General features: G+C 39.7%; 1 protein-coding gene across 3 annotated transcripts in view; it reads left to right on the top strand.

Annotated features, from left to right (window-relative positions):
* Positions 1-25,726, top strand: part of fgf14 (fibroblast growth factor 14) — a 141,985-nt gene that overhangs the window by 93,270 nt on the left and 22,989 nt on the right. For all 3 annotated transcript variants that reach the window (XM_088083492.1, XM_042495081.2, XM_042495080.2), the window contains exons 2-3: positions 6,157-6,267; positions 8,969-9,072. In XM_088083492.1, the coding sequence (XP_087939618.1) occupies positions 6,157-6,267; positions 8,969-9,072 (215 nt within the window). The remainder of the gene's footprint in view (positions 1-6,156; positions 6,268-8,968; positions 9,073-25,726) is intronic.

Here is a 25,726-nt window from a genome sequence, read left to right as displayed (position 1 = left end):
GGGGATAGACGATGCTGTCATTTGGTCAGGGATTTAATATCCGGCCACAGCAATAGAGAAAACACACAAGGCTTAATTTTTGTGTATATTTGAGCATGTAAACAATTGGGATTTGGCCCAAATGGATGTGTGAGTCAGGCATATGCACACCTGCACTGGCGACCCTGAAATGACTTGACAGCATCACACCTGCAACGGCCATTTTATAGAGCAACTTAGGGGCCTCCCCGAGCCTTTCGAATAGTGACGATAATCCACAGTAGCAGTGCCCGCACAAGTGCTGGTGAACTGTTTGGTGAGGCTGCATGCCTGCAAGATAAGAAACACAAAAATGAAAGGGGAAGCCGTTTTTAAAAATGGGTGATTTGTCCTCGTTTTTTGAGCCTCTAATCAGAACACAGGGCACTCTGTTTTCTCCATGCTTTAATTTTGTTATTTGTGATTAGAGGCCTAATGGGAATATACTCCATTAATTTCACCCTCACATGGGAATTAGGAAAATCTTTACAGAGTGATATCTTTGCTGTCGGAGGGGGCGGGCTGCTTTGAAAACACACTCTTTCTCCTCACCACACCTCTCACACACTTTTCTCCCCTCCCTTCTTCTCTCTTATTCACCAAATTATCACAAGAGCACACAGCTTAGGAAGACTAATGGCTTGTTTGGTGTGCTTAATTTAATATTGGCCTCTGGAAGGACTTTTTGTGAGTGCGCCACCGAGCATATGTGTTGTGATTACGCGTGCAGACACACACAGTTGTCTTCATTTCCCAGGTGAGAAAGGCTCTGGGCTTCCCTTTGACAGCTCATCCTGCAGAGAACAGAGCAGCCTTCTAACCATCAAGCGTATGGTTATATATTGAAGTCACATTCAGATTCCTGCTGAGATCTGTCAGAGTGAAGCAGTGGAGGTGTCTGAAAATGTACTCTAACACCAGTATTCCCTTTGGCTTCGTGTATTGATCTTGAGAGACACTAGATTAGCTATTGTTACGGGCCGTATTGATTGGCACTGACATAAATTGTGAGACAGTGTTTTGATCAAATTCAAGGAAAATGTATCAAAAGTCAATAGCCATTATCCCCATCTTCACAAACAACACAACATGTAAAAACTTAAGTGTTGTCTGCTTCATTAAAATGCACAGATGTGGCTTCCTGTCCTCGTACAACACTTCAGGGAATATGCTGGGATTCGCCGTCATATCAGCTTTAATTTCAAATCACCCATGCATTTTGATAGCAGATGCGGAGCCAGTGATCACACAGATTTTTTAAGGGATTAGATGTGAGTTGCAAATCCTATTACACCCAAACCCAGTAAGTGAGCTGTGGGCACATCCAGCTGGGGCTCGTCCGTAATCTCAGCGCTCTGGCTCTAATTATCTCACTAGATTAGATCCATAGATCATTAGATCATGTTACATAGATCAGACCATTAGATTACATGAAGCCTATTTGAGATGAATGCTTTCCCCAGCGCAGCGGCTGTTTATTCCAGAGCATGTTGACAGCGCACAGCAGTGCGTCACCAACCATGTCTCAGAGCCGTCTGCACCAGATGAGTTATTGTCGGAGATGCTGTTGATATAAGAGGAAAGGGAAAGGCGTGGTGGCTTGATCTACTTTTGCATGACAACAGAATGAAGGGGTTTCTCCTTCGCAGGCTGGAAAAGCCCTTCTCTTATTCCAGAAACATCTAAAGTGGGTCAGGCAGGGCAGGGCTGACAGCAGTCTACAACTGCGGCTGCAGCTGTGCCCGCATGTGTGTCCTTATACTCTGTGTTTGCTTTGCACTGAGCTGAACATGTGTCTGTGCACACACACACACACACACACACACAAAGGAATGACACAACAGAAAATAAGACAGGGAGGGAGCAGCAGGGAGGCCACTTTTGAAAAGAAAAAAAGAAAAGAAAAGAAATCACAACCTTTCTATGACAGTTCAATTTATATGCAGAGAGGACTTCTGCTGCAGAGTGACCCGATTTGAGATCTAACGGTTTTGAAGCTTGTTGTTTTCCAAGGAAACCCCCTGCTGCTGCCAAACCACCACTCCGTTTCCCTAGAAACAAAGAAATAGCATCTACAGTGTTTCTGTTGTTAAAAAAATCGAATACCAGTGTAGCTGGGAAAGTCCAAGATACTGGATATTATTTGGGTATGTTACAGAGGTAGAACAGTCGGACAGATGAGGAGGAAGAGGCAGAGAGAAAAAAGACGGTGAGTAACAGAATAAAGGAGGCGAATGAGTCAAGGACCTTCTCGACTTTGGGGATTCCACAGAGACATTTGCAAAGCAGTCCTTTTTAAGAGGGCATACACCGTATCAAGCCTGTCTGACCGAGCTGAAAACGCTGTGTCATTCTCAAAACACTTGAATTCACATCTTTGCATACAACATTTCCATCCTCCCGTTCTCATAGTTCTCGTTTTCTTGTCCTGATTTGATAAACTGCCTCTCTTTACTCAATATTTTATAAACAAAGCACAATAAATGAGAGTGCCTCTGTGGGATATTCAATGAATCTCGGTACGCAAGACCATAAATTACCTCAAATCCATCGGAAACATTTAATCTAACACCCATGAGTAAGTTTGACCTTCAACATGAATTGCATCGATGATTTGCCAGCTTTATAATAATTGCAAAACCCATTATGTCACCCTAATGTATGCACTAGCATACATGAATGTCTGATGTGAAACTGTCAGTCATAAATAATGCGCTGGGTGCTCGAGGGTGTGATGCAATTCAAGAAGTATTAATTCAGACGCCATTCTGAATCAAACCATATGTCAACAACTATATATAGTAAAACTTATTCTTTCAGTTGCTTTATGTGTTTTTATAGAGTTGTATCCATGTTTGATAAATTAGCTAAAATGTAACAGATTTCAGCTCAGTCTTGCTGCAGCTTAAAAAACACTGAAGCTCGGAGGGGGAATCCGTGTGTGTGTGTCTGTGTGTGTGTGTTAGATATACTGGCTGGCTCGCCCCAGGGAACACAGCCAGCATCACATGATTTATAGCATGATGGAGGAGCCAAGTTCACCTCCACACACACACACACACACACACACACACACACACACACACACACACACACACACACACACACACACACACACACACACACACACACACACACACACACAAACAAGGGGAGTATTCACACAGCCAGCAACCAGTTATGCAGTTTTAATTATTACGGATCGCCCCCCACAGATCTGTCCTCAGAATCAATCTCTGCGACGCTCATTGTTTAAATGCTGCTGATCAAAGTCATTAATCGATCGCAGGTTGGCCAACTTTGTGTGTCTGCACAAGAGTATTTGCTCAGGGGAATTGTGTAGTCATTAAAAATCCATGTGAAATAGTGTGTTTAAAGCTTGTGTGTGTGTGTGCGTGGGTGTATTTCTGTCTGTGTGACTGTGTTTTCCTGCTCGCTCTAGATTATATCGTATATGTGTGTGGTTTTAAGGTTATATACTGTATGGTGTATGATTGGAGGAGAATAAATAATCAATAATGTAGCTCTTTCCATTGTTCTGATCTGCCACTAACATTTGCAGTGTCTGGAAGACAGAAATAATGAAAAGAGAGAGTGATACAGTAAAGACAGTAGTGCTTCTGAATTTTGTTTTTTTCCCTCACTCTGATAGTTTCTAAAGTGGCTTGAACTGTCTCTATGATGAGGCACTGATTAAGTTTCTGATATATGAAGTACAGAAGTGCAAAAACATTTAGTAGATGAATCAGTTAGTGTACTGAAGGAAAATTAGGGTCGATCGTCTGAGTTTGAGCACACACAAGGACGCTTTCCAGAGATGTCCCAATGGACACCCCCATATACTGTACAAGACATTTTTATTGAAATGTTTCCCTTTTAGTTTTCTAATACTTCCCTTTTTACTTTTTAAATTTTGCTTTATTTTTCACAAACTCACAAAAAGCCAACCAGATTGCAACATGGCAGTCAATGAGCAGTAAAGTCATTATTTAGCCAATCATTTTTTGGTTCCAGCTTCTCTGATGTAAGATTTTTTTTTTTTTTTGATTTTTAGAATTGTGAATCGAATGTTTTTGGGTTCTGGACTTGTTGCCTGAACATAACAAGATGTTTCAAGGTGTCATACTGGGCTCAGGAAACTTGTGATTGGAGTTCTTTTTATTATATTCACACATTTCAAATACTAAACTATGTCTGCCGTAAAGAAGAAAATATATTAATGAAAATAAGTCATGATTTTTTAAAAAAAACTGCTTGTATGAGATATAAACGTTATGAGATATAAAGCTACAACTTTGACTTACTAGGACTTTCACTGGAGGAAATGGTCCTCTTTTCTAATTTAATACATTTTTCAAAGACTAAACTGTATTTGTGTACAAACTTTACATTTTGTCGCCTTGACTCGCCTCTGTTGGTTAGTTGCATTATTTCAGCGGGAGGAAACTGGGAATGAGTGGAGAACTATTTCAAAAACTAGGATTTCTCACTAAAATAAGAGTTTGTTGGTGGATCAGATGCACGCAGAATCAAACAGTCTCTTGTTCACTCCACATCTCCAGCTCCTTTTCCACAGTACCAGAGAACCGAGACTTGTTTACATCTTGCGCCTCCCTGTAGTCTCCTCCAATTCGTCTGCAACAGTGAAATCGCTTAAAAAGTCGTTTCTCGTAATTTCAATGAAACATTTGCGTCAGCTGCAGCCCTGGCATGAAATTGCAGGTGTTTAACAGAGTCAGGAGAATACCAGGAAAACCAGTCGTGTCCTGTTCACAAATGAGTGAATCCCTCTTTGTGCTACTCAAGTTCATCAGATAGCAAACAGTGAAAGGATGGTGGCCTCGCAGTGACATCTTTCTCTCGCTGGCGATTCCACTGCACTGAGTATTATTGTAAAACAGAGATACTGTCACCGTCCTGTCAGCCTGCTCAATGTGTCGCGGCAGCACTCTGACAGTCACATTCTGCTTTAGCCACCTTTTCATTGTTCTGCTGAGGCAACAAAGCAGCGCTGTTGAATGCCGTTGTAGCGGTATTGCTCGGATACACTGGCATAGAGGCATTTTCTCCCCTTTTCAGGCAGCAAGGAAAGGTCTCAGAGCTACCTAATGTGATCGCCCTGCAGAGGCATTTCAGAAGAGACTGCCTTGAGCTGTACACCGAGAGGAGAAAAAAAGCCTTTCTCTGCCCTTAGCAAGACCTCTCGAGTTCTCCTTTGTGGCCATGCTCTCTCTCGGTTTCTCTCATTTTCTCTCTTTGTCTCTCTCTCTCTCACACCCACGCATACACACACACACACACACACACACACACACACACACACACACACATACAGTTGCTTGCAAGGAGCATGGGTTAGGGCTCAGGTGAAGCTGATTGTTCACCTCCCCAGGGCTTTCTTAGAATGAAATCTGGTGTGATGGCTGTCTCTACAATAAGACTAATGTTGATGGTATATGACCCCTGTGGTTGTCCGTGTACGTGCACATACACACAATGCACACATACACCCAGGTGAAGAAATATTGTTGCACTGCTTGAGCACATAAGCAATACTTTTCCAGAGACATCCCAAATGTGCAGCCACATGCCAGTTTATTAAAATGTATCCTTTCAAATTTCTTTTACTTTTTTACATTTTCACTCTATTTTTCACATAAATTGCAACATGACTGGCTGAGCTGAAGCGGCGCTGAGCAATTTAACCACCGCAGTGATTTATTTACAGTAGATATGTGGCTAATTCCCCCGTTGGGTCAGCTGGAAGGGACGCTTTCACATCCTACACACTAAGGACCCAGAGAGGGTGCTGTTGGGTTCATTATGGGAGTCAGGCAACCACAGATTAATTCTGCTGCCTATAATTGGATGGCCTATCTCTGAGCAGGGCAGGGCTTATGTGTCCACAAAGTTGGCAGTGGGATTTGCCTGTGAGCATACACAGGAGCACTGTGAAATAGTTCTGCTCGGTTTTTCACATTGGTTAAAAACAACGTAATACAATATATTTGCTGTGTGAAAGCAAATTTCTTGAAGCTGATTTGCTTTGCTGTAGTAGTCCTCTTAACAAGCTGTTTTTTATTTTGCTGATTCTTAATGTTTCTCTCCCTTTTCTTTCTCCCTCTATCTCTCCTGCAGATCCCCAGCTCAAGGGTATAGTGACCAGGTTATATTGCAGGCAGGGATACTACTTGCAAATGAACCCCGATGGCTCTCTTGATGGGACCAAGGATGACAGCAGTAATTCCTGTGAGTACCTTAACAGTGACTGTAGGCCTTCTAGAGCGAACACTCGATAGCTGTCAGGAAGTAGTGAAGAAAAGAGGACACTGTAACTGGTACGAAAAGGTCCAGTGTGTAGGATTTAGGGGCATCTATCGGCAGAAATGGAATATAGTATTCATAACTATGTTTTCATGATAGTATAATCACCTGAAAATAAAAGTTGTTGTCTTTTTGCTACCTTAAAATGAGCCATTTACATTGAAACATGGAGCGGGTCCTCTCTCACAGAGTCCTCCATGTTGTTTGACAGTAGCCCAGAACGGACACACCAAACATTGGCTCTAGATAGGGCCATTCATGTATTTTGTGTTTTTGCCACCGTAGGCCTCCTATAAAGGTCAAAAGATTATTGGCCTGGTCAATTATTGGGGCTGATGTTTGGCATTTTAAATAAATTAGAAATAATTAATTAAACAGTGCAAAGAAAGTGTCTGCATGGGAGGAACTATTATTACTATTACTTCGTAAAACCTCATGTATTCAGAACATTGATACAGTAGCAAACGCTATTTCCCATGGAAAGTTATGTTGGAGGCTTCCTGAGCAGAGATACTGTCATGCTACCTCTGTGTGTTGTAATCTGAGCCTCTCTGTTCTTTGTTGTGGTAGCTGGTAAAGCTGCGTGTCCATTTTTTTCCGCTGGCGAGCTAAACGCTGTCACTCTGCTCTGTGCTCATATGGCGGTTACCGCTTATAATGCCATCCATACCCACAGGGGTGGAACAGCAGCCTTGCAGAAGCGTAATGTCCACCCTGCAGCATGGATGTTTGAGGAGAACTGGATATAGCATTAGAGGCGGGACCTTGTTCATTCCGTATGTTCAGTGGTGCATAAGGCCAAAAACGTTCAATTGCCGTGTATAAAATTAACCGTATGATTGGCATTTCCAGTTTAGCGCTCCACAAACTTGAATCGGGATAAAATTATTTAATCCTGCATCTCTTTTAAACTTTCAAAATGTTATGTGATAATTGGCTCTATAAATAAAATTGACTTGACTTGACTTGACTTATTGCACCAAATCGATCAAATTCTGATAGTAAAACGGGTCATTTCGGGAGGGTTGTGATGTCATGTCACAGTGTCTGTGATTTACAGAGGTTTTACAGATTTACGAAAATTGGTTTCAAAGCTCAGTGCACATCTTAGAGGCCTACGCTCGGGTCCCCCTCCAGGTCAACACTGTTAGCTCTGTCAGCACTGCTGCTGTTGTTACACTGTTCACCCTGTTAGCACCGAGAGCTGCCAGCTACTGATGCATCCACCTCCACGTCGAGAGCCATGTGCAAGTTATCCCAACTCAGCCTGTGAATCATAGACACGCTCTGAATTTCAAATTCAATTCAATTTCATTTATAAAGCCCATTATCATAAATCACAATTTGCCTCAGAGGGCTTTCCAGCATACAACATCCCTCTGTCCTTAGACCCTCACATTGACCAAGAAAGAATGGTAGAAACCTCAGAAAGAGCGATATGTCGTAAAAATCAATTACAGTAGGTGACAAAATGATATATAGGAAAGAGAGAGAGAAAATGGGAAAGAGAGTGAGGAGGACAGAAAGTCGCATACAGCTCCTTTAAAATCTGTATAGGTGGATTCCTTGTGCACAAAGGGTTTTTTGCAGGAAGTGCCTTGCTCAATTGCTGTTGTAGATAAATCCCTCAGGTGCAGGAAATGAACTAGCAAGTCATGCTTCTCAAACTTTCCGTCATTTTTGAGCCTTTAGAGCAAAACTGTCTCCTTAAATGGCAGCTATAGTATCACACAGACTCACCCTCCTCTCTGAGAGGAAAAGTGGACCAGGAAACAGTAGGCTTAACAGGGAGAAAAGGGTATTATTAGCTTGTTCTGGCACTGCTCCTCTGGCGCTCCAGGCTAGGTGGTTAATTTGATTCCAGTGCTTGGTGCTAACACTAGCCTGACACTCCACATTGTGTCACTTAACTCCTGTCAGCATGAGGAGATGTGGCACATGTCACATCTGATAGGCTGAGGGGACTTATTGAAACAGCGGGCAATACATAAAGTGTGCACCAGAGATGGATCATATCATTAAAACTACAAGATCAAATCAAGCATTGGCATTGACTGCTCCACATTAAATTTGACGTTTTCAAAACTGGCCAAAAACCAATGGTCACGCAGTAGTTCTCACAGCTTTTCCCTCAAAACCTGCCAATACCAATTACTTACAGGGTCATCAGAGGTCATGATGTGCCTTTAAGTCTCCCATATAGTCACACTTAATGTCACAGTCCTGTTTTTTCTCACCAGTACAAACACATTACCCACCAGGCCCAAGGAGTCTGCTGCAACAACAAAAGGCCTATTAGATCTGCCACGCACCAGTGGTGGCCCCAATTACAGCTACTTCTCAGGTAGCTCTGGGCGGCCGTGGCTATGCTAGGCTAGTCACGTTCGCCATCCATGCTGCAATTCATCTTTAGAGATTACCTAAATGCAACAGCTAGCAATTGTATTATCTATGCTTTGTGAGGCATTAATGACAGGCAGCTTGCATTTGGATGATGAATTACACCATCACGTTTCAGTGTATTTAAAGTTTGCTTAATGGTTAGGTCTGTCCATGGTAATGATGTTTGCTGATGTTTTTATGTTATGTGTGTGTTTGTATGTTCACGTGTGTGTGTGTTTTTCAGCTTTGTTCAACCTTATTCCTGTGGGCCTCAGAGTCGTCGCCATTCAGTCCGTGAAGACAGGGTTATACATCGCCATGAACGGGGAGGGCCATCTGTACACATCAGTAAGCACGCTTTTCTATTCTTTCGATATATTAATGAACACGTCTGTAAAATGCACTTATTAGGTTTAACCCTGTGGAACCTGAGCAAAGTGACCTTATTTATTTTATAAACGTGGACAAAAGGCAATGAACAACTTAACAATAAAGGGTGCAAAAAACAAGAAATTAGTAAAAAATTACCAAAAAATTACTTGAAATTAACCGAAAAAAAAGAAAGTTCAAAAAACAAAAATGGAAATGACCTGGGAAAAAAATTAAAATAAAATAATAAATATTAATAAAAATAACAAATATGTTTTCCCCTGTAACCTTTGTGTAAATATATAATTATATATGTTTTTTGATATTTGTCATTTTATGATTTCTTATGATTCTCTCGCTCTTTCTTTTTATAAAGCTAATTTTCTTGTCACCTTTTACTTATCTTTTGCTATTTGCAGGACATTTCAAGTTGCAGATTGCCTTTCAAGGTGCCGTGACCAATTTGCTTAGGTTTCAAAGGTTTAAATGCCTGTGAAAGACGTCTGAACGCAACACCAAAAAACTAATGTCCATCCAGGTTTCAAAGGATTAAACATGAGGACATACAAAAAGCTGCATTACACACAGTCACTACGCATAATGTTAAATATTTGACCTGATTCAAGGCAATTTTGTGTCAGTATTATGTGTGTTTTAAATATGAGATTCAAATATAGATGGATATGTGGAAAAATGTATTGTCACGGAAAGGAGGACCCTTTTTTCCAATAAGGGTCCCTGAACGTGCCTCAGATATTTACCACATTTGCAAAAGGATAATTGCATTTCACTGAAGGTTAGGGATCCCATTAAGGAGAAATTCATGCATACAGATTTTCTTTCATCAGGTTAAATGCCCCAAGAGTTTTCATTCCAGATGAGAAAAACATTTACAACAGGTGACATAATGCAGGAGGAACACATACTTTGGTCTCTCACGTGGGATCTGCTTCCACACTAGTTTATTACAAACTATCAATCTTTATGTCTGTTATTCCAAAAGAATGACTTAAACATATGTTCAGCATAGAAATGCTGCGACAAATATGTTCAGAATAATATAAACGATATCTCATAGGGGACCTGTTGCACTTTTTTATTATTTTTTGTCATTTATGTGTCATGATATAATGTCAGATGTTCATATTAATCATGGCCAAAGTTTAAAAAAATGAGTTAAAAGTATGTAAAAATAATCCTTGTGAGCAGCAACCTCAGGCTTCACACCATTGTGAATACTCTGTTTTCAACATTTTTTTCTACTCATCTACAGAACGTCATCAGCTCACACTGCTACATGTAGCTACATGCTAATGTCAGGGAAACATGTGCTCATGCTTGCTGATGTTGATAATTTCTCCAAAATTTCAAAACATATTCCTGTTGGAACATGTCTGGTTGTGTTTAGAAGCTCTTTTGGTGAATTGTAATAGGAGAAAATGTCCCCGTACTCCGTTACAGCCATTCTTTAGCTGCATGTATGCTGCTACATGTAGCCACATGCTAATGTCAGGGAAACATTCAATCTTGATGTTGTTAATTTCTCCCCAGCTTTGGATCACTTTCTTGCTAGAGCATATCTGCTTGTGTTCAGAAGCTCTTCTTAATGATGTTTATTAGGAGAAGGTCACAGTCATTCACAGGATGCAAGTACAGTGTTATCATACATAAAGATGCTAACGTCATTATCTCTGCAATTTCAGGTCATACAGCTCATATTCTGGCTGAACATTTAGGTTTAGAATCTTTTATTGGTTATTTTTAATGGAAGAAATAACCACTAAATAACAGTCACTCACCAGCGGATAGTACACTGCTACATGTAGCTACATGCTAACATCAGGGAAGCATGTAATCTTGGCTGATGTAGTTCATTTCTCCCCAATTTTGGGTCATATTCCTGCTGGACGATGTCAGGTTGTCATGTAACTGAAGGGCCTCTTTTTCTCCGTTACAGTCATTACCCTGTAGCAAGTACACTGCTAATGTAGATGTAGCTACATGCTATAGTCGGGGAAACATGTAATCTTGCTTAAGTTGTTATTTCTCATCAATTTTTGAATTATATTCCTGCTGGAATGTTTCCAGTTGTGTTGAGAAGAATTACTAGTGATGACAATCATTCACTCGGCTGCAGTGATGATACAGAGGTGCAGAAGACCTGAAAATGCTGACCAATCAGAGGAGACTGGGATATTTTTGGGAGGGGGCTTAACGACACAAGAGCTGTATTCTCAGACAGAGAGTAAATACAGGTGTTCCAGCACAGACAATATGAAAAGCGATGTTCTTGTAGAAACCAATAATACAAGTATGAATCTGAAAATGAGCATAATATGTCGCCTTTAAGTGTCTGACGTGCAGAGCTGTTTTTAACCGGAGTTAGAGCCACTCTTTTTTGCTCTGTGGTCACCCACTGTTATTGACTAACTCTCCAAAATAAACCAGGCCTCTGCAGGCTAGACAGCCAAGGGGGTGATAAGACTTTGCCCGGCACAGATAGTGCTTCTTGTCTCACTCCTCCACTCTGTCCTCTCCCAGTCATTCAAATCAATCAGCGGGAGGAACATTGGGAGTGCTGCTCCTCTCCCAGACAGAAGTATCCATCAGAATCACTGTCTCCTCTTCCCTCTGTCCTCATGTTTCTAATCCTCAGAGCGCAGAGCAGGGATTGCCATCTTATTCTTCATTCATTACCTTGGAGGTTTAGAGGGGCTACTTCTCTTACTGTACAATGGCCAGTATTCCAGTGGAATTCTCTAATACTCAATCACTGCTTGACTTAAGCCAGGAAATGAAATTCATTTGAGGAGGATTGACCTAGAATCCTATGGATGTAGTTAAGGAGTGGAGCAGTAGGGATTATGAATTAATATATTCTATGGGTACACTATACCGCATAACATGCAAGAAGGTATAGTTAGCACAATTTGTTGATTGCACACAATCTTTTTCCATTTTGCGCACGCACACACGCAGATACACAAACTGTCATATGTAATGCTTATAAATATATACACTTTAATTACATTTATACTTATACTTTATACTTTTCTAAAATTTTACCTACAATACAGGACAATAAAAGCCAAGGTAGTGTATTTAAACTGAAATTTACAAAACTGCAAATAAAGCACAAAGATGTACCTGTGAAAAAGAGTTTAAAAAAAGGTTTAGATTGTTTATATGTGCATGCATACAATATATATATAATCTGTTTGTGTAGTCCATTGCTTTCTTTACAGAATTAGTGCAGATAACTGATTTAGAATCTGTATTGATTAATGCCCAGCACATACATAAATAGTTAAAGCTGTTTAAGTCATAAATTTGTCTTTATAAAATTCAAGGTATTGCACACACTGCCCAGTCACCAGAAGAAAATGTTGGCATTATTTATTTCTGCAAACCACATGATTGTTACATTTGTACGTCTTATGTGTTTGTTTTCAGCGTTTCTTAAGTTGTTTATGAGCTGAGTTTGTTAGCTGTTGGTGGTGAAAGATGTTTCGGCAGCGTTTGTATCATTGAACTCAGGTGTTTGTTATTAACCCCTCCTGGCTTTTCCAGTGGCTTTAGTGCTGCCATACAGGAGTGTGTATTTAGCTGCTGAGCATTAGTGTATTTTAGAAACTCGTTGCTGCTTTTCCAGCACATTTTGTGCTGCAGAATGTGGATGTTTTTAGTGACCCACCACTGCTTTTCTAGCAGCTTTTGTAATGCTAAACTTGGGTGCTTCTTAGCGACCCATTGTCACTTTTTGAGTGACTTTTTTCTGCTGAACGTAGGATGTTTTTTAACAACATGTCCCCACTTTTACAGCGACTCTTGTGCTGCCAAATGTAGTTGTTTTTTAGCAACCTGACACTGCTTTCTTCAGCAGCTTTTGTTCTACCAAACACTGGTATTTTAAGACAAAACATGATCTTTTCCTAGCAGTAACCAAGTGGTTTTGTGTTAGAAAAGCAAAGTTTTGATGTCTCCCCTACATAATGACATACAGATTTAACATATCCATGCCAAAATTTTCTCTGTTTAATGAATTGGTATTCTGTGTTACTGTGTGTAAAGTGAAAAGCAGTCAAAATTATCAAATGCAGACTGACTCACTATTTAAGACACTACACACTGTTGACCTTTATATCTCTGTTTGATAGATTTACCTTGTGATCACTGTACCTGTTTGTCCACACACATTGTCTGTGCATGCTTTTTTTTAGTTTTTCATGCTACTCCACTTGTCACATTATAAAAAAAGTTGATCAGCAATGGTTAGGCTGATAATTATTGCTGTGAAAACTCACATTCGGGTATTAATTGCTAGATCTGCTTCATAGTTGATAAATGCTGCTGCTAGTTGGCATTCAAGCTAACCTACAGTCCTGGTTTTGCAGCAGTCTTCGTCAAAGTGATAATGTTACTTCAGAGACCTTTTATCATGAAGTGTTTTTTAGTTGTTCTTATCCACTGGACATGTTTAGTCCAAGCAGAATTGCTGTGAAGTGGGTCTCGTTGAGCCCATCCAGGGCAATGTGTTCCTTCAGCACAGTTTGCCCTGCTCTGCTCTTCACAGAGCTCCCTTGCTCCATTTGCAGCTTATTTCTGTGCTAATGGAGGTTCTGATCAGACCTCAACTACCCAGCCACCCACTCAGAGGTCTTTTTTTGCTCCTTAGTGTGCGAATTACTCCGGTAATGGCAGCCTTGTAAGATGTTCTTCCTCCTCCTCCACCTCCTCCTCCCCCTTTCTGCCTCTTCTGTGCTCCTCTGTAAGCAAGGTACAACCATTCCTACCGTTATCACTCTGTTCCCTCGCAAGCGAGGGTCTGACAGTCGACCTTTTCTACCCATTAAGGGCATTTGATTATAGAGCACTCACATTATCAGAAACTACTTTTAAGGTTATATTAAAGCAGAAGAATGCGTTGCTTGGGGTCGGTGGGGTGCACAGTATATCAGGAAAATCTGCAGAAAAACAACCTGTTTTTATCAGGAAAACATGTTTTTCTCAATATGGCCTCATTTCCCTGAAGCCAGGTCATTTTTTAACTAGAATTCACTTGGTCAGTTGTTATTCTTTCGCAATAATACATTACTAAAGCTTTTACAGTGATGACGTGCTTTGATAATGAGTGACACCCAATTTTTAAACAGATGAGGTGAATCAAAAGGAGAGTCCCACTCTTTCAGGAAATAGATGGAAAGCCCATTCAAGGCCTCTGGTAGTGCATCATATTCTTTTGTGTGAGGCACCCAAGGCACAGCGTGCGGCTCGAATGACAGAGATAGCATCAAAGTGACTGTGCAGCCCGGCACAAAGGACACACCGCGGAATAAAGGAGAGTTCAATCATCTCACCTCTTTTTTAATCTGCTCCTTTTGTATCTAAGCCAATAAACTCGCAGCTAATTTCTCCTCCAGGCTGCTCCCTGGATCAGACAATTCTTCTGAAATGTAATAAGAGGAGAGCTTGTTGTAGATAGTACCGGAAACAGGACTTGTAGTAGTTTCTGGAAGGGTTGGACCAGTGTGCAAATGTTTAAACCGCTTTTATTGTAAGACAACACAGGATCGGACAGGTTTATGTCCCACATGATTCAGCAGTCAGTACTAAATGAAACATAATGACACCCTGTCCCAACAGAAAACAAGTGTCTAATATCACGTTGTATAGCAAAACACCAGAGTGGTCTGTCCACACTGAATCAATTAAATATGCACTTCTGTTTCTTAATGTAAAGAAACCCCACAGCTATCAGCTGTGCGCTCTAGATCAGACTCGAGATCAGACTAAAGATTAGACTGGAGACGTAAACACTCAAAAGATGTATTGCTACCCTCCTATGTTTGTACTTTGTAAACAGAAAACACACATTTTACATTGTGATATTCACTGTAACTTACATACAATGTAGCCAACAGCAAGTAATGTTAGCCTAGCTTGTTTTAGCATGGTCATTTACCTCAGCAGAAACTTTCAGCTCCACGGTGATCTTCCTCCAGCAATCTGACAATGTGTTTAGAATTCTGTAGAGAAATAAGGAAGTTTAATATAAATAATTCCACATTTCAAGTTCATGAATCAGCTGGTCCTCGACCACTGCAATGCTTTCAAAGCGAGCGACAGATATAAATAATAACAAAGCGTCCGACAAAAGTTCCTCTCACAACAGCGCCTGCAGCCAGTAAGGACACCCCTTTCCTTGGCTGTTGCCATAGTGGTGGAGCTTTAGTCCCTTTAATAGACTAACTTTGTCATGTCTTCTCTCATTACCCCAAAAAGTAAACAAACAATATGTTGGCCGCGCTCCCCCCTCTGCTGAAATTTGATTTCTCTTGTGTTGCCCACACTGGCTGCCGTGGCTTGCAATCGAATTACAACACAACCTTAAGCTTTTTTTAAATGTGCCAGAATGTGATATAATGACAAATGCCGGTGAGCGGGTTTGCATAAATCAAACCGGTTAAAGGTCGTACACGGCACCGGACCGGCGAAACAATCAACTGACCCAAATCTAGTCTCTCTGTAACTGTAATAGAAGTCTTTATGCAAAAACAGACAAATTCAAATGAGATAAAACATAAAAACCTAATTATTCTCTAGCAACTGTGATAGCAAATCCCCCAAAAAGCAAACAAGGAAGAGTTGCATTGTATAGTTTTGTTACACATGATGAAATGATGGTGCCAGAGAATGCAACTCCCTGGCGCTGATTTTGTTGTTGTTTTCCTGTCCTGCTAATACAGTCTCCCACCATCTCTCAAGTGTAAAGGTTGGGCATTTCATGGTCGGCTGACTTTCTTTAGAGCTAGTTCCCCGTTCTCTCTCTTCACTGGCGTCTCTGACTGCAGGCTTTCTTTATCAGGAGTCTGCACTTGTTAGTGCTACCTTTCATGATTGTCAAATTGACTTGCCACATCACTTGAGTGGCCTTTTTAGAAATGGAATCCTTGAGAGGACCAGTCTGGAGCAGTGCAGCAGCTTTAGATTCACTTGTTAAAGGCTGTATCATCAGCCGGTATGAACACAGACGACTGAGGGCATCTCTTTCCTGTAGTGCCCAATTCACAATGTATGAAAGCTCCAAGGCGCTTGATGTGAGGGCTCCCTCCGTGTGCATCAGTATGTTAATGAAAGTGCATGGCGGTGGCTGAAGTGGAGGGAAGAATAGAAGAGAGCAGCTTATTCAGGAGTCAGTGGTGTGAAACCAAGAGAGTCCTTTGAGAAGCCATGAGTCCCCTGGGTTCGGGTATTTGATATTTTCTTCCCAACATTCTTATTCATCTTCCAACCCCCTTTGCAGCATTTTTTAATGCTGCTCTCAAATGTTCTGCCTGTTAGGGACATCCTACCATGGATGCACTTTGCTCCCTAGCTTTCATCTTCAGGTGTCTTGCAAAGACCTGGCATTTCATGGGTGGAAAGTTCTGTTTCGCCTGATATTAAGACGACCTTTCAGTGTGAGATCACAGAAAATTAGGATATTAAAGATTAGGATTTTTTAATGGTTGTATAGTCTCTCTCTATGTGGATTTTGTTTGTTTGGGGGTTTTTTTTGTATTTTTATTTTACTTCTATGCTTTCAGCAAATGTACACCCAAGCATTGGAGCATACACACATCCAACCTCTCTGCATACCAGAAAAGTTAAGAGAAAAAAAATCATTAATAAATGGATAAATAAATAATGAAATATAATATTATTAATAATGATAGTAATCGTAATAATAATAACAATAACAGCGATAATAACAATAATAATTAAATAAATATGTTTGGGTTTTTTTTTAAGTGAATTAGGCTATGAATTATTATGTGAAAACAAATAGGCTTGGATTGTTGTGACAACCGGAACCACTGAATAGTATAGAGACAGTACAAATACTGCATATATACATATTTCCATATAAACATACATATACACAGAGACACACATATATGCAACATGGACACATATAAAGATGTATACATACCCGCATATGTCAATACACATATTTAAATACCAACAGACAGATATGTTTACTTTCTTTTAGCAAGCAAGCTCACTGACAATGTCACAGGATCCCTTTTATTGATAGGTAAGCTTATAAAGTCAATAGAACCCTTACAGTGAAATACGACCTTGGTGAACTTTTGCACAAAAACACACCTGTATCTAGATAACTCATACACTCTGGATTTCACATAGAGCCCCTTTAAATGTAAAACTGGAAAAAAAAAAAGACAATGTATATAGTTATGAATAGTTATTCCAGCTCTGTGCTTGCAAATGAAGAGCATAAATATAAACACATGGACATCAACACAATAATGTCACCTCTTCACAAGTGTGTACAAACACACGTGTGTTCATTTGTTAATCGATGTTTAGGCCAAATACAGCGCCGTTGCTGAACAGATGGCTTCATGTGAAGGTGTTTTATTGGTGTTGATTGCCATTGTGCCATGAATGAAAATGATCTCTTTCAAAGCTCTATGCATGTTTAATGGCAGGATAAATAATGAAGGTGGGGCTTCATGAGCATCCAAGGTACTTTTTAATGCAAATGGAGCCTCTGGCGTTTAGATGTTAATTACTCACAAGTGTGCAACTGTCTCAAGTTTGGAAATTACATAAAATCTGCAACTATTTCGACATGAAAAAAACAAATCATTATTCAAACATTTTCTTGATTACTGTCTTCTTGCAAATGTGAAAAGAGTAGCCATTAGCTGATAAATAACTTAAATCCTGCTTCTTAAAGGTGGCACCTGTAAATGAATTTCACAGAAAACAGGCATTAACCATGCTCCCTAAAAACTTTCTGTTTATGTCTTTGACCACACAAACAGACTCACACATAAAACAAAGAAACAGCAGACGCAGACAAGGATACTCAGTTCAAATCTAACCACTGCCACAGATCTGTGGTACCTATAGTAATTACTCAGAAGATTTTGCCTCCAGAGGAGTGTCGGGCTCAGAGTCAAGGTGGGGGGGGGGCTCATTATTTCCAAAGCGATGCTCTCTTCTGTCTTTAATGCAGTGTTAGAGTCAAGAAGGGTGGCGGTCATAAGGGCTGGAGGGAGAGCAGCTTCATGCATTAATGAACAACAAGGTCGGAGGTAGGCGTCAAAGCTGAACTGGTGAACTGTTGGTCGGAGCCAAGAGAAGCTAAGAATAGACACACCAGTCCTTCAGCCATTTAATATCAGTGGTTATTAATGGCTTAGTAATGGATGGACTCTCTCAGCTTATTAAAAAATCTTGCAGGAAAACATATGCCAGCAGAATATTATTTGGCAGAATCCTTTCAGTTTGGAGTTGCAGTTGGGGATGTACCAGTGGAAAAAAAGAGTTGTGCATCACAGCAGTGAGTCACCCAGCTCAAAACAGGGAGTCCCCCCACAGTGTGTTTGGCTTTATCATTGGGGATTATGCTTCTCTGAACAATAAATCATAAATGCACAACACAGCTGATTTGTCCTTTATCTCTTTCCAGGTCAACAACTTAAGGTCTATTAATGTCACAGCTCCCCGTGCTCCTCAATCACTCTGCTATTCCCCTGTTTATTTAAGGCAATTAAGAGTCGGCAAGTGCAGCTGTTTTCTGAATCACTGGTTTACATGACACATATTTATGATATGCAGCGTAGCAGCGGAGTGGCTGAACGTGCCCTGAGGAATATCAGGGGATACATAGTGGATCATGAAGTCTTTTAACACTCACTCTCCAGAATGTCACCATTCACCTGCCAAGTTGTGCACCAGTAGGTGGGACGCTTTTACAAAATCCCATACTTTTCCAGACTCGAATGTCCAGACAGTAAATTTGTCAGACCAGATTTGACATCTTAGTAGAAATAGTTATTGTAACTTTCTAAGAGACAGTTTTATTGATATGTTTATCAGTTTAGGAAGCCTTTAAAAGGATGTGTGCATCACTGCACATGTCATAAATGCTCAGACAGGTTTCCTTCAACACAAATTTGGTCACAGGTGTCCCGATTTGGTATAGTTATATGACACTTGGAGCAGAGCTGTTTTGCAGGCCGTGACATGCAGGCGAAGAGGCAGCTCTGCCTGAGTGTGCGTTTAGTCAGATGCCATGCGTCTTTCCGTATATGTGTTTGTTAAGGGTGTTTTTGTTCACCCAGCAAAACCTTCTTTGCTGCTTGAATTCTTTTAGAGCTCCTTTAGAGAGCAGAACCTTTTCCGCCAACTCTGTTTGCTATAAATGGACGATTCCTTCAGCATCTGTGACTGAAATGTTCCTTGCTAATCCCGACTTCTGGTCTCATCCTTGCAGACCAATCGATCAATGATTGGGTTACGATTCTGCTCTTTTTTGGAAATCTGGAACATACTGTAGGTGTCTAATAACATACTTGCACATCATTTTAACATGTGTGTTATGGGACAGTGCATATACGTACATTCATGTACATAACCAGAATGAAAACTTAATTCTCAAGTGACATGCTGTTCTCGTAAGGTTTTTTGTTTGGTTGTTTTTTGGGAAGAGCTCTCTGTTCCATTTTACCATTGGATTCTTTGCTTTATTTTTGATGAATTGCTTTGGTGATGGTCAAACCTTAGTGCTTCACAATGGGCCTCATGCAGCAACATTTTCTTTTTTTTTTTCTTTGTTTCAGCTGCACTTGTACATTTTCATATAGTTTGTGCACAGAAATCTAAATTTGTAATAGTAGTGGAGTAAAAAGGTACAATATTTCCCTCTGAAGTTTATTGGAGTAAAGGGAAAGTAGCAAAACACTCAACTAATGTAAAAATTCCTCAGATTTGTACTTGAGTACAGTACTTGAGTAAACGTACTTAGTTAGATTCCAGCACTGGTCAGCAGAGGGACACACAGTTATTGGGATCCATGCACCAGGTATAGCAGGATTTAGTATTTCACTGCCATTGTAAATATTTTGAAATATAATCTAATTTTGATTAAATGACATTCATGCATTCTTTAAATGTTCCTGAAATGTAAAACTTGGTTTTCCTTGCACTTGGCAATGATTTGTGGCCTTCGTAAAGGAGATGTTTTCTCTTATCTTTGTAAGAGTGCTCTCGACCTCTCGAAAAAATGTTCTCTTATCCAAGAGGAGAAAAAAGAAGAGAACACTGGTGAATCCCAAAAATCAATGGGAACTAACAAAATAAGAACAAATCATGGACACAAGCACAAATAAGAGGAGATTTGTTCATGTCGTTTCTTGCATGACGTCCATTGTCCTTTACTCTACCAGCTATTTTTGTACTCTGAAAGAAGTGAGCATACAGGCTGCTCTGAAAGCTCACGCAAGCTTATGTGGACTTCCCAGAAATCCCTTTTCTGCATCCCTGATGTTGATCTGTATCTTCATAGAGGCGTGTTCCAGCTGTATTTCTCTCCCTGAGTGGGCCGACTTTCCACCACGGTGGCCATCAGCCAACTATCGATCCGTCAGCTAGAGCTTACATTGAATCTCCCTCATCCATGTGGGGTAATCCGTACATCTTTATTAAAATGGAGTGGCCAAAAACACACAAAACAGTGGTTAGTCGCATGGTATGGATGCTGCAGAGAGAGCTATAAATTATGTTCTGCTGACAGATAATGGGAGAGCAGGAGACTGGAAAGAATACAAATACTGCATCGACTGGGTGGGAGAGTATGGAGAGAGAAAGAGAGAGAGGGAACTCGGAGGTGTGTTTGGCAGGGAAAGCCCTGCTGTGGTCAATATAATCAGTGTAGCATGCAGGCAACTGCTGCATGTTGCCCCCATTTGGCAATTGTTTTTTCCACTAAAAGCATTTACCATTTTAAGCAAGGTAAATGCACATCGTCCAACAAAACCATCAGTCTTGTGGAATCACACACAGGAATAATCACTTATTAATAGCAGGTTAAAGAAATCCTTAAATGCAGAAGTAATTTTTGTCTTCTCTGTCGTTCTGTAATTAGCATCTTAACTCTTTGAAACCTGAGCAAATTGGTTTGATTTATTCCAAAAACATGGGGAGAATGCAACAAGGGGCATGGCCTAAGAATTTGTAAAGAATTATTTTAGAAGTTACAAGAAAATGACCTGAAAATTACCTGAGTATACCTGAAAATAAGCAAGAGTAAAAAACAAACAAGAAAATGACCTGAAAAAAAAGAAATTATTTTTCACCAATTTCTTTCTAAAACATTATTTCAATTATAGAATTATCATAAATATAGTTTTAGACGTTTTTCTTTCTTGTCACCCTTTACTAATTACTTGCAGTTTATGGGACATTTCATGTTTATCATTGCATTTTTTCCTCCATGTTTTCAAAGAAATTAAATCAATTTGTTTAGATTTCAAAGGGTCAAATAGCTTGTACAAGGTGTTTACACGCAGCACAAGAAAACTAATGATGATCCAGGCTTCAAAGGGTTAAAAGATATATCTTTGGGAATACTCATTTATATTTAAAAAATATATATATCTAATCTATTCATATGCACTGTGCTGTGGTTTACCAAGAGACCTCCTGTTAATATCTCCACCGGCTTCCCAGTTGCTACACTAAGTGCTTAAATTGTTAGATATATAATAAAGCGATGTTCCAAGTTACGCTAAATTGCAGTTTTGATTACCGCAAGTAATCAGATTTTATTTCCACACATGCTGCGTGGTAATCGAAAAATGATTACTCGTATTATTGAGTCAGATGCTTCCAATCATGAATTATTAGATAAGAATCCAATTAAAAATGAAAGTAACCTGCTTTTAAAGGCCATTTGAAATTATTGTAAGTCAACATCAAAAGGCCTTTTCTGCAATTACTTTTAATTTTGATAGAGATGTGAAAAATATGTTTCAACATTCTTCACCAAGAAGAGAAAATAACAGAGATTGTTTTTTGTTTGTTTATCTGATTGGCACGCTTACTAATTACTTTCTGTCAGGATGTCACCAAAATAAAACACTGTAAGTTTACATTAACAGCAGCTGTCAGAAGGGTAAGAAGTGGATTTGTCCTTAAGCCTTCCCTGCTGCAGAGGGAACAACTAGACTTTAAGCTAGTTAATGGTCAAAAGGACTGCAATGAAAGTTTTTTAATAAATGAATAACACAGTCAAATAACACTCATTGTTCAATAGTTTATACAGATATAATATGCAGCAAACCCTGATAAAATTTACATTCATTCTGGAGAGCAGACTGTATAAAATAATAGATGTAGTTACAACGTTACCCATTTTGAAGCCTTGAGCTCAGCATTTTGGCCGTTACCATTTTGGTATTTTTTGGAGCCAAAAGTGACCATAATTTGACTACAGGTTAGAGCCATGGAGAAGCAAGGGGTGGATTCAATTCATAAACAGTAGCAATGCCTCACAAACAGCCAGTGGCCCCACCCTCACACATGCGCAACTATAAGCCTTGATGAAATGTAAACGAGTGCGTTTTATAAAAATTCACCTCCAGTTGTCATGAATGTTGAATTTAGCTATAAAAACTAAAACCCTTATTTGTACCAGGATGTAAACATGTTTATTTCTGCTGAGAATATGGGCACTTTAACATGGGGGTTTATGGGGATTGCCTTGCTTTTGGTGCCGGCCTCTAGTGGCTGATTAATGGTGGGCCGCTTGATAGAAATTATATATTTTCGACAGAAAACCTTCAACTTAAGACCTTTCAGGTCCCAAATTTGTTGCAGCGTTTGTTTGTTCCAGCGTTTTTTTGTTCTGGCGAAAGCAACACACGACTGGACCTGGTTGACTAGATCATGAAATGGTTTGCAGACATCTAAAAATATCCAAAATGCATCTACTTGTCCATGTCCTGCATTTGTTGGGCCAAAACATATTCACCCTGTACCTCCCTTGTTTGGTTGAATGGATGCACTGACCACCTCTTTTTCTTGTGCTCCCATTATCTTCTCAGTAGAAGTAAGTTTAAATTATTTTTTTCAGTTAACTCAATGATTTTATCAAATCCCTTTTATCAAAATGCAAAAGGATAAAAAGTAGTGCAAATACAAAATGAGCCGACTGGAGGACAGCGTCTTGTTGCTTTGGAGACAACTGTGACCTTTTGCCAAAGCAAAAATTTAAAACATTTCGCAGCTGTTCAACTTCTGTCAACTGGAACTCATTGAAAGTAATGTAACAGCAACACACTCTAAAAAGTAATTCAGTGGACCTGTCTTTTCACTGCCAAATTTAATGCATGATTGCAGGATAAAACTTCTAATTTATTGATCTAGATAACCTTTAAAGTTGCAAACATCATTTTGATGAGATAATTACAACTTCATATTGTGTGTTATTTAAACTCAAATTTATGTGTGATTGGTTCAAACTAAATGTAAGTTTTAGTCATATTAAGGAAACTGGCTTGATAATTTAATTTTTTTTCCACCTTTACTTAAAATGGCTAGACAAATTCATACAGTTAAGACTGTGTTAGGGACCTGCAGTTCAAACAACGACCACACAAAGGACATTTTCTTCATAAAAAATGTATGTTTTACTCTGTTATTAAGGAAGCGCTACTTAAAAATGCCTTGGATTGTGAAACAAAGGATAATTCCCCTAACTCAATGTAGTGTGCTTGTTGCATGTGATTTTATTATAAGTTGTCATTACTAAAAAAGATTAATGCAAACCATTGTATTATTTTTTTTTAACCAAATAATTTCTTTTTAGAGTTCAGTTTATAAGCTACCACCCGTACTGACAGTTCACTGTTAATTACGTTGATGCCCATCGTGCATAGTTGTGTCACATTTCTTGCTTATGTGTCCAATCACACAGTAGTCAAGTCAACTTTATTTGTATTGTACATTTCATACAATATAGGCTGAATGTGCCTCACATGCAATAAATAAATTAGGGTGTAAGCGCATATACACATACAAATACACAGCAGAATAGAAAGGAAAAAGTAGTATTAATATTAATAAAGGAATACAGATTGTTTAGTCCCCACCTCCCCGCCAACATAGTCTACCCACCCGTACATACAAATGATGATGTTTGCCAACCAGAAACCACCACAATACTTTTTGGGAGCAGTTGTGATTTGGTTGGGAGTAAGTCCAACAAGTCATAATCAGTGACCGTCATCGTGGTTCGGGACGTACCCCAGTCCACGGTCACCTAGCAACCAATGCCAAATTTTTTGGTGTAAAATCTTGAGGTTGTTCATTTTCATCATCAAAAAAGCAACCTTCCCAGATCCTTAAAAAAAAGCTGTATTGTGCAATATATTTTTTAGATTTAAAGTAGATTACAGACTTGAATCATTCACCACTGATGACTCTAACCCTCATATTTACCCTTTTAATAGTTTCTATTCATGCCAGCAGTTAATATCCTTCACTGATTCAGTCACTTTTGTTTTTTAACCTGTGATCCTCCCCTCCTCTTTTACCTTGAATTGGCCCCAGTAACATCTATTCATACCGAGCACTACGAGCGTCTGTTGATGTCTCATGTCTCCTTGCTGTTGCCTGTATTCTCTTGTTTTCCTTTGAAACAGCTTGAGATGTGCCTATTCAAAGAGTGGCCCTTTATTCTGCTTAGATTCAGGCTGCTATAGACACATTTTTTATTATGCATGTATTTGTTTGTGAGTGTAAGTGTGTTTACGCCAGCGAGCCGCAGAACTTAAAGAGAAACAGAAGAAGAGTAGGAGGAACGGGGAATTCAGATTCTCATCTTTGTTTCCTCTGCAAGACCCTCAGAGGATATTTCAGTACGTGGAAATATAGACGGCATCATTGTCATCTCTCTGCGAATACATATTGCAGGAGCTATCAGAGCAAACACATCGAGCCTGTTCACTGTATTAATGACCCTAGTTCTGGCCTAATTGCTTTCGCAGTGTGCAAATGTCAAGCACCATGCAAATACAAATGGCACACTTGTGCTCGTTGCCTCAAGAGCAGTGTAATGTGCAAATGAGCGGCAGAGGGATGAGGGCTCGTAAAGCAACAAGTAGTCCTCAGGAACTCAATATCAAAACACTAACTGGATGCGGATCGCTTGCAAACTCATGTCAGATCGTGCACTTATCAATCCTCTTGGATATCTGTTTCATAACTCTTGCTTAGGCTGGATTTATTCAGCCAATCCAGATGAACCCGTTAAACCTTTTGGAGGTATATTCTTTATGTGTACTTTAAGCAAACTTTCAGAAACGGCTTCAGTGAGATCACATTTCAAGGCCACAACCCGAAGTGACTTCCTGTCTCTGCCAACACACACTTTCAGTTTGCCCAGGGTAGTTATTTTTAATTTTTAATATTAAAAAAGTGACAAGATTAGAAAAATGGGAATATTAACTATGAAGGCTCATGCACACCTTCAGTTTCTTGTAGACAGGTGTGTAAAAGAAACCGTCTGTAGGCAAGAGAAGAAAGAATTCCTGCACACTGTCCTGCACTTTCAATAAATCTTATTCTAGAAATACAATGTTTTAGTCTCTAGACCCTGATCAGGTAAAGCCAAAAGATTATTGCAAGTAAAGGACAGTGTGTGGGATTTTTCTTTTCTCTTAAAAATGGGAACATCAAATATCAGATGGTGAAAATACCACACTGAGGTTAGTAAAATACAGATATCCATGATGCTCCAGGGACCAGTTTCATATTTGTGAGTTTGAGTAAAATGTCT

The sequence above is a fragment of the Plectropomus leopardus genome, chromosome 10 (genome assembly GCF_026936395.1).
Source record: "Plectropomus leopardus strain MGB_pleo_1.0 chromosome 10, ASM2693639v1, whole genome shotgun sequence".
Lineage (NCBI taxonomy): Eukaryota > Metazoa > Chordata > Actinopteri > Perciformes > Serranidae > Plectropomus > Plectropomus leopardus.
The sequence above is the reverse complement of the archived record's forward strand: the minus strand, read 5'-3'. Positions and strand labels throughout refer to the sequence as shown.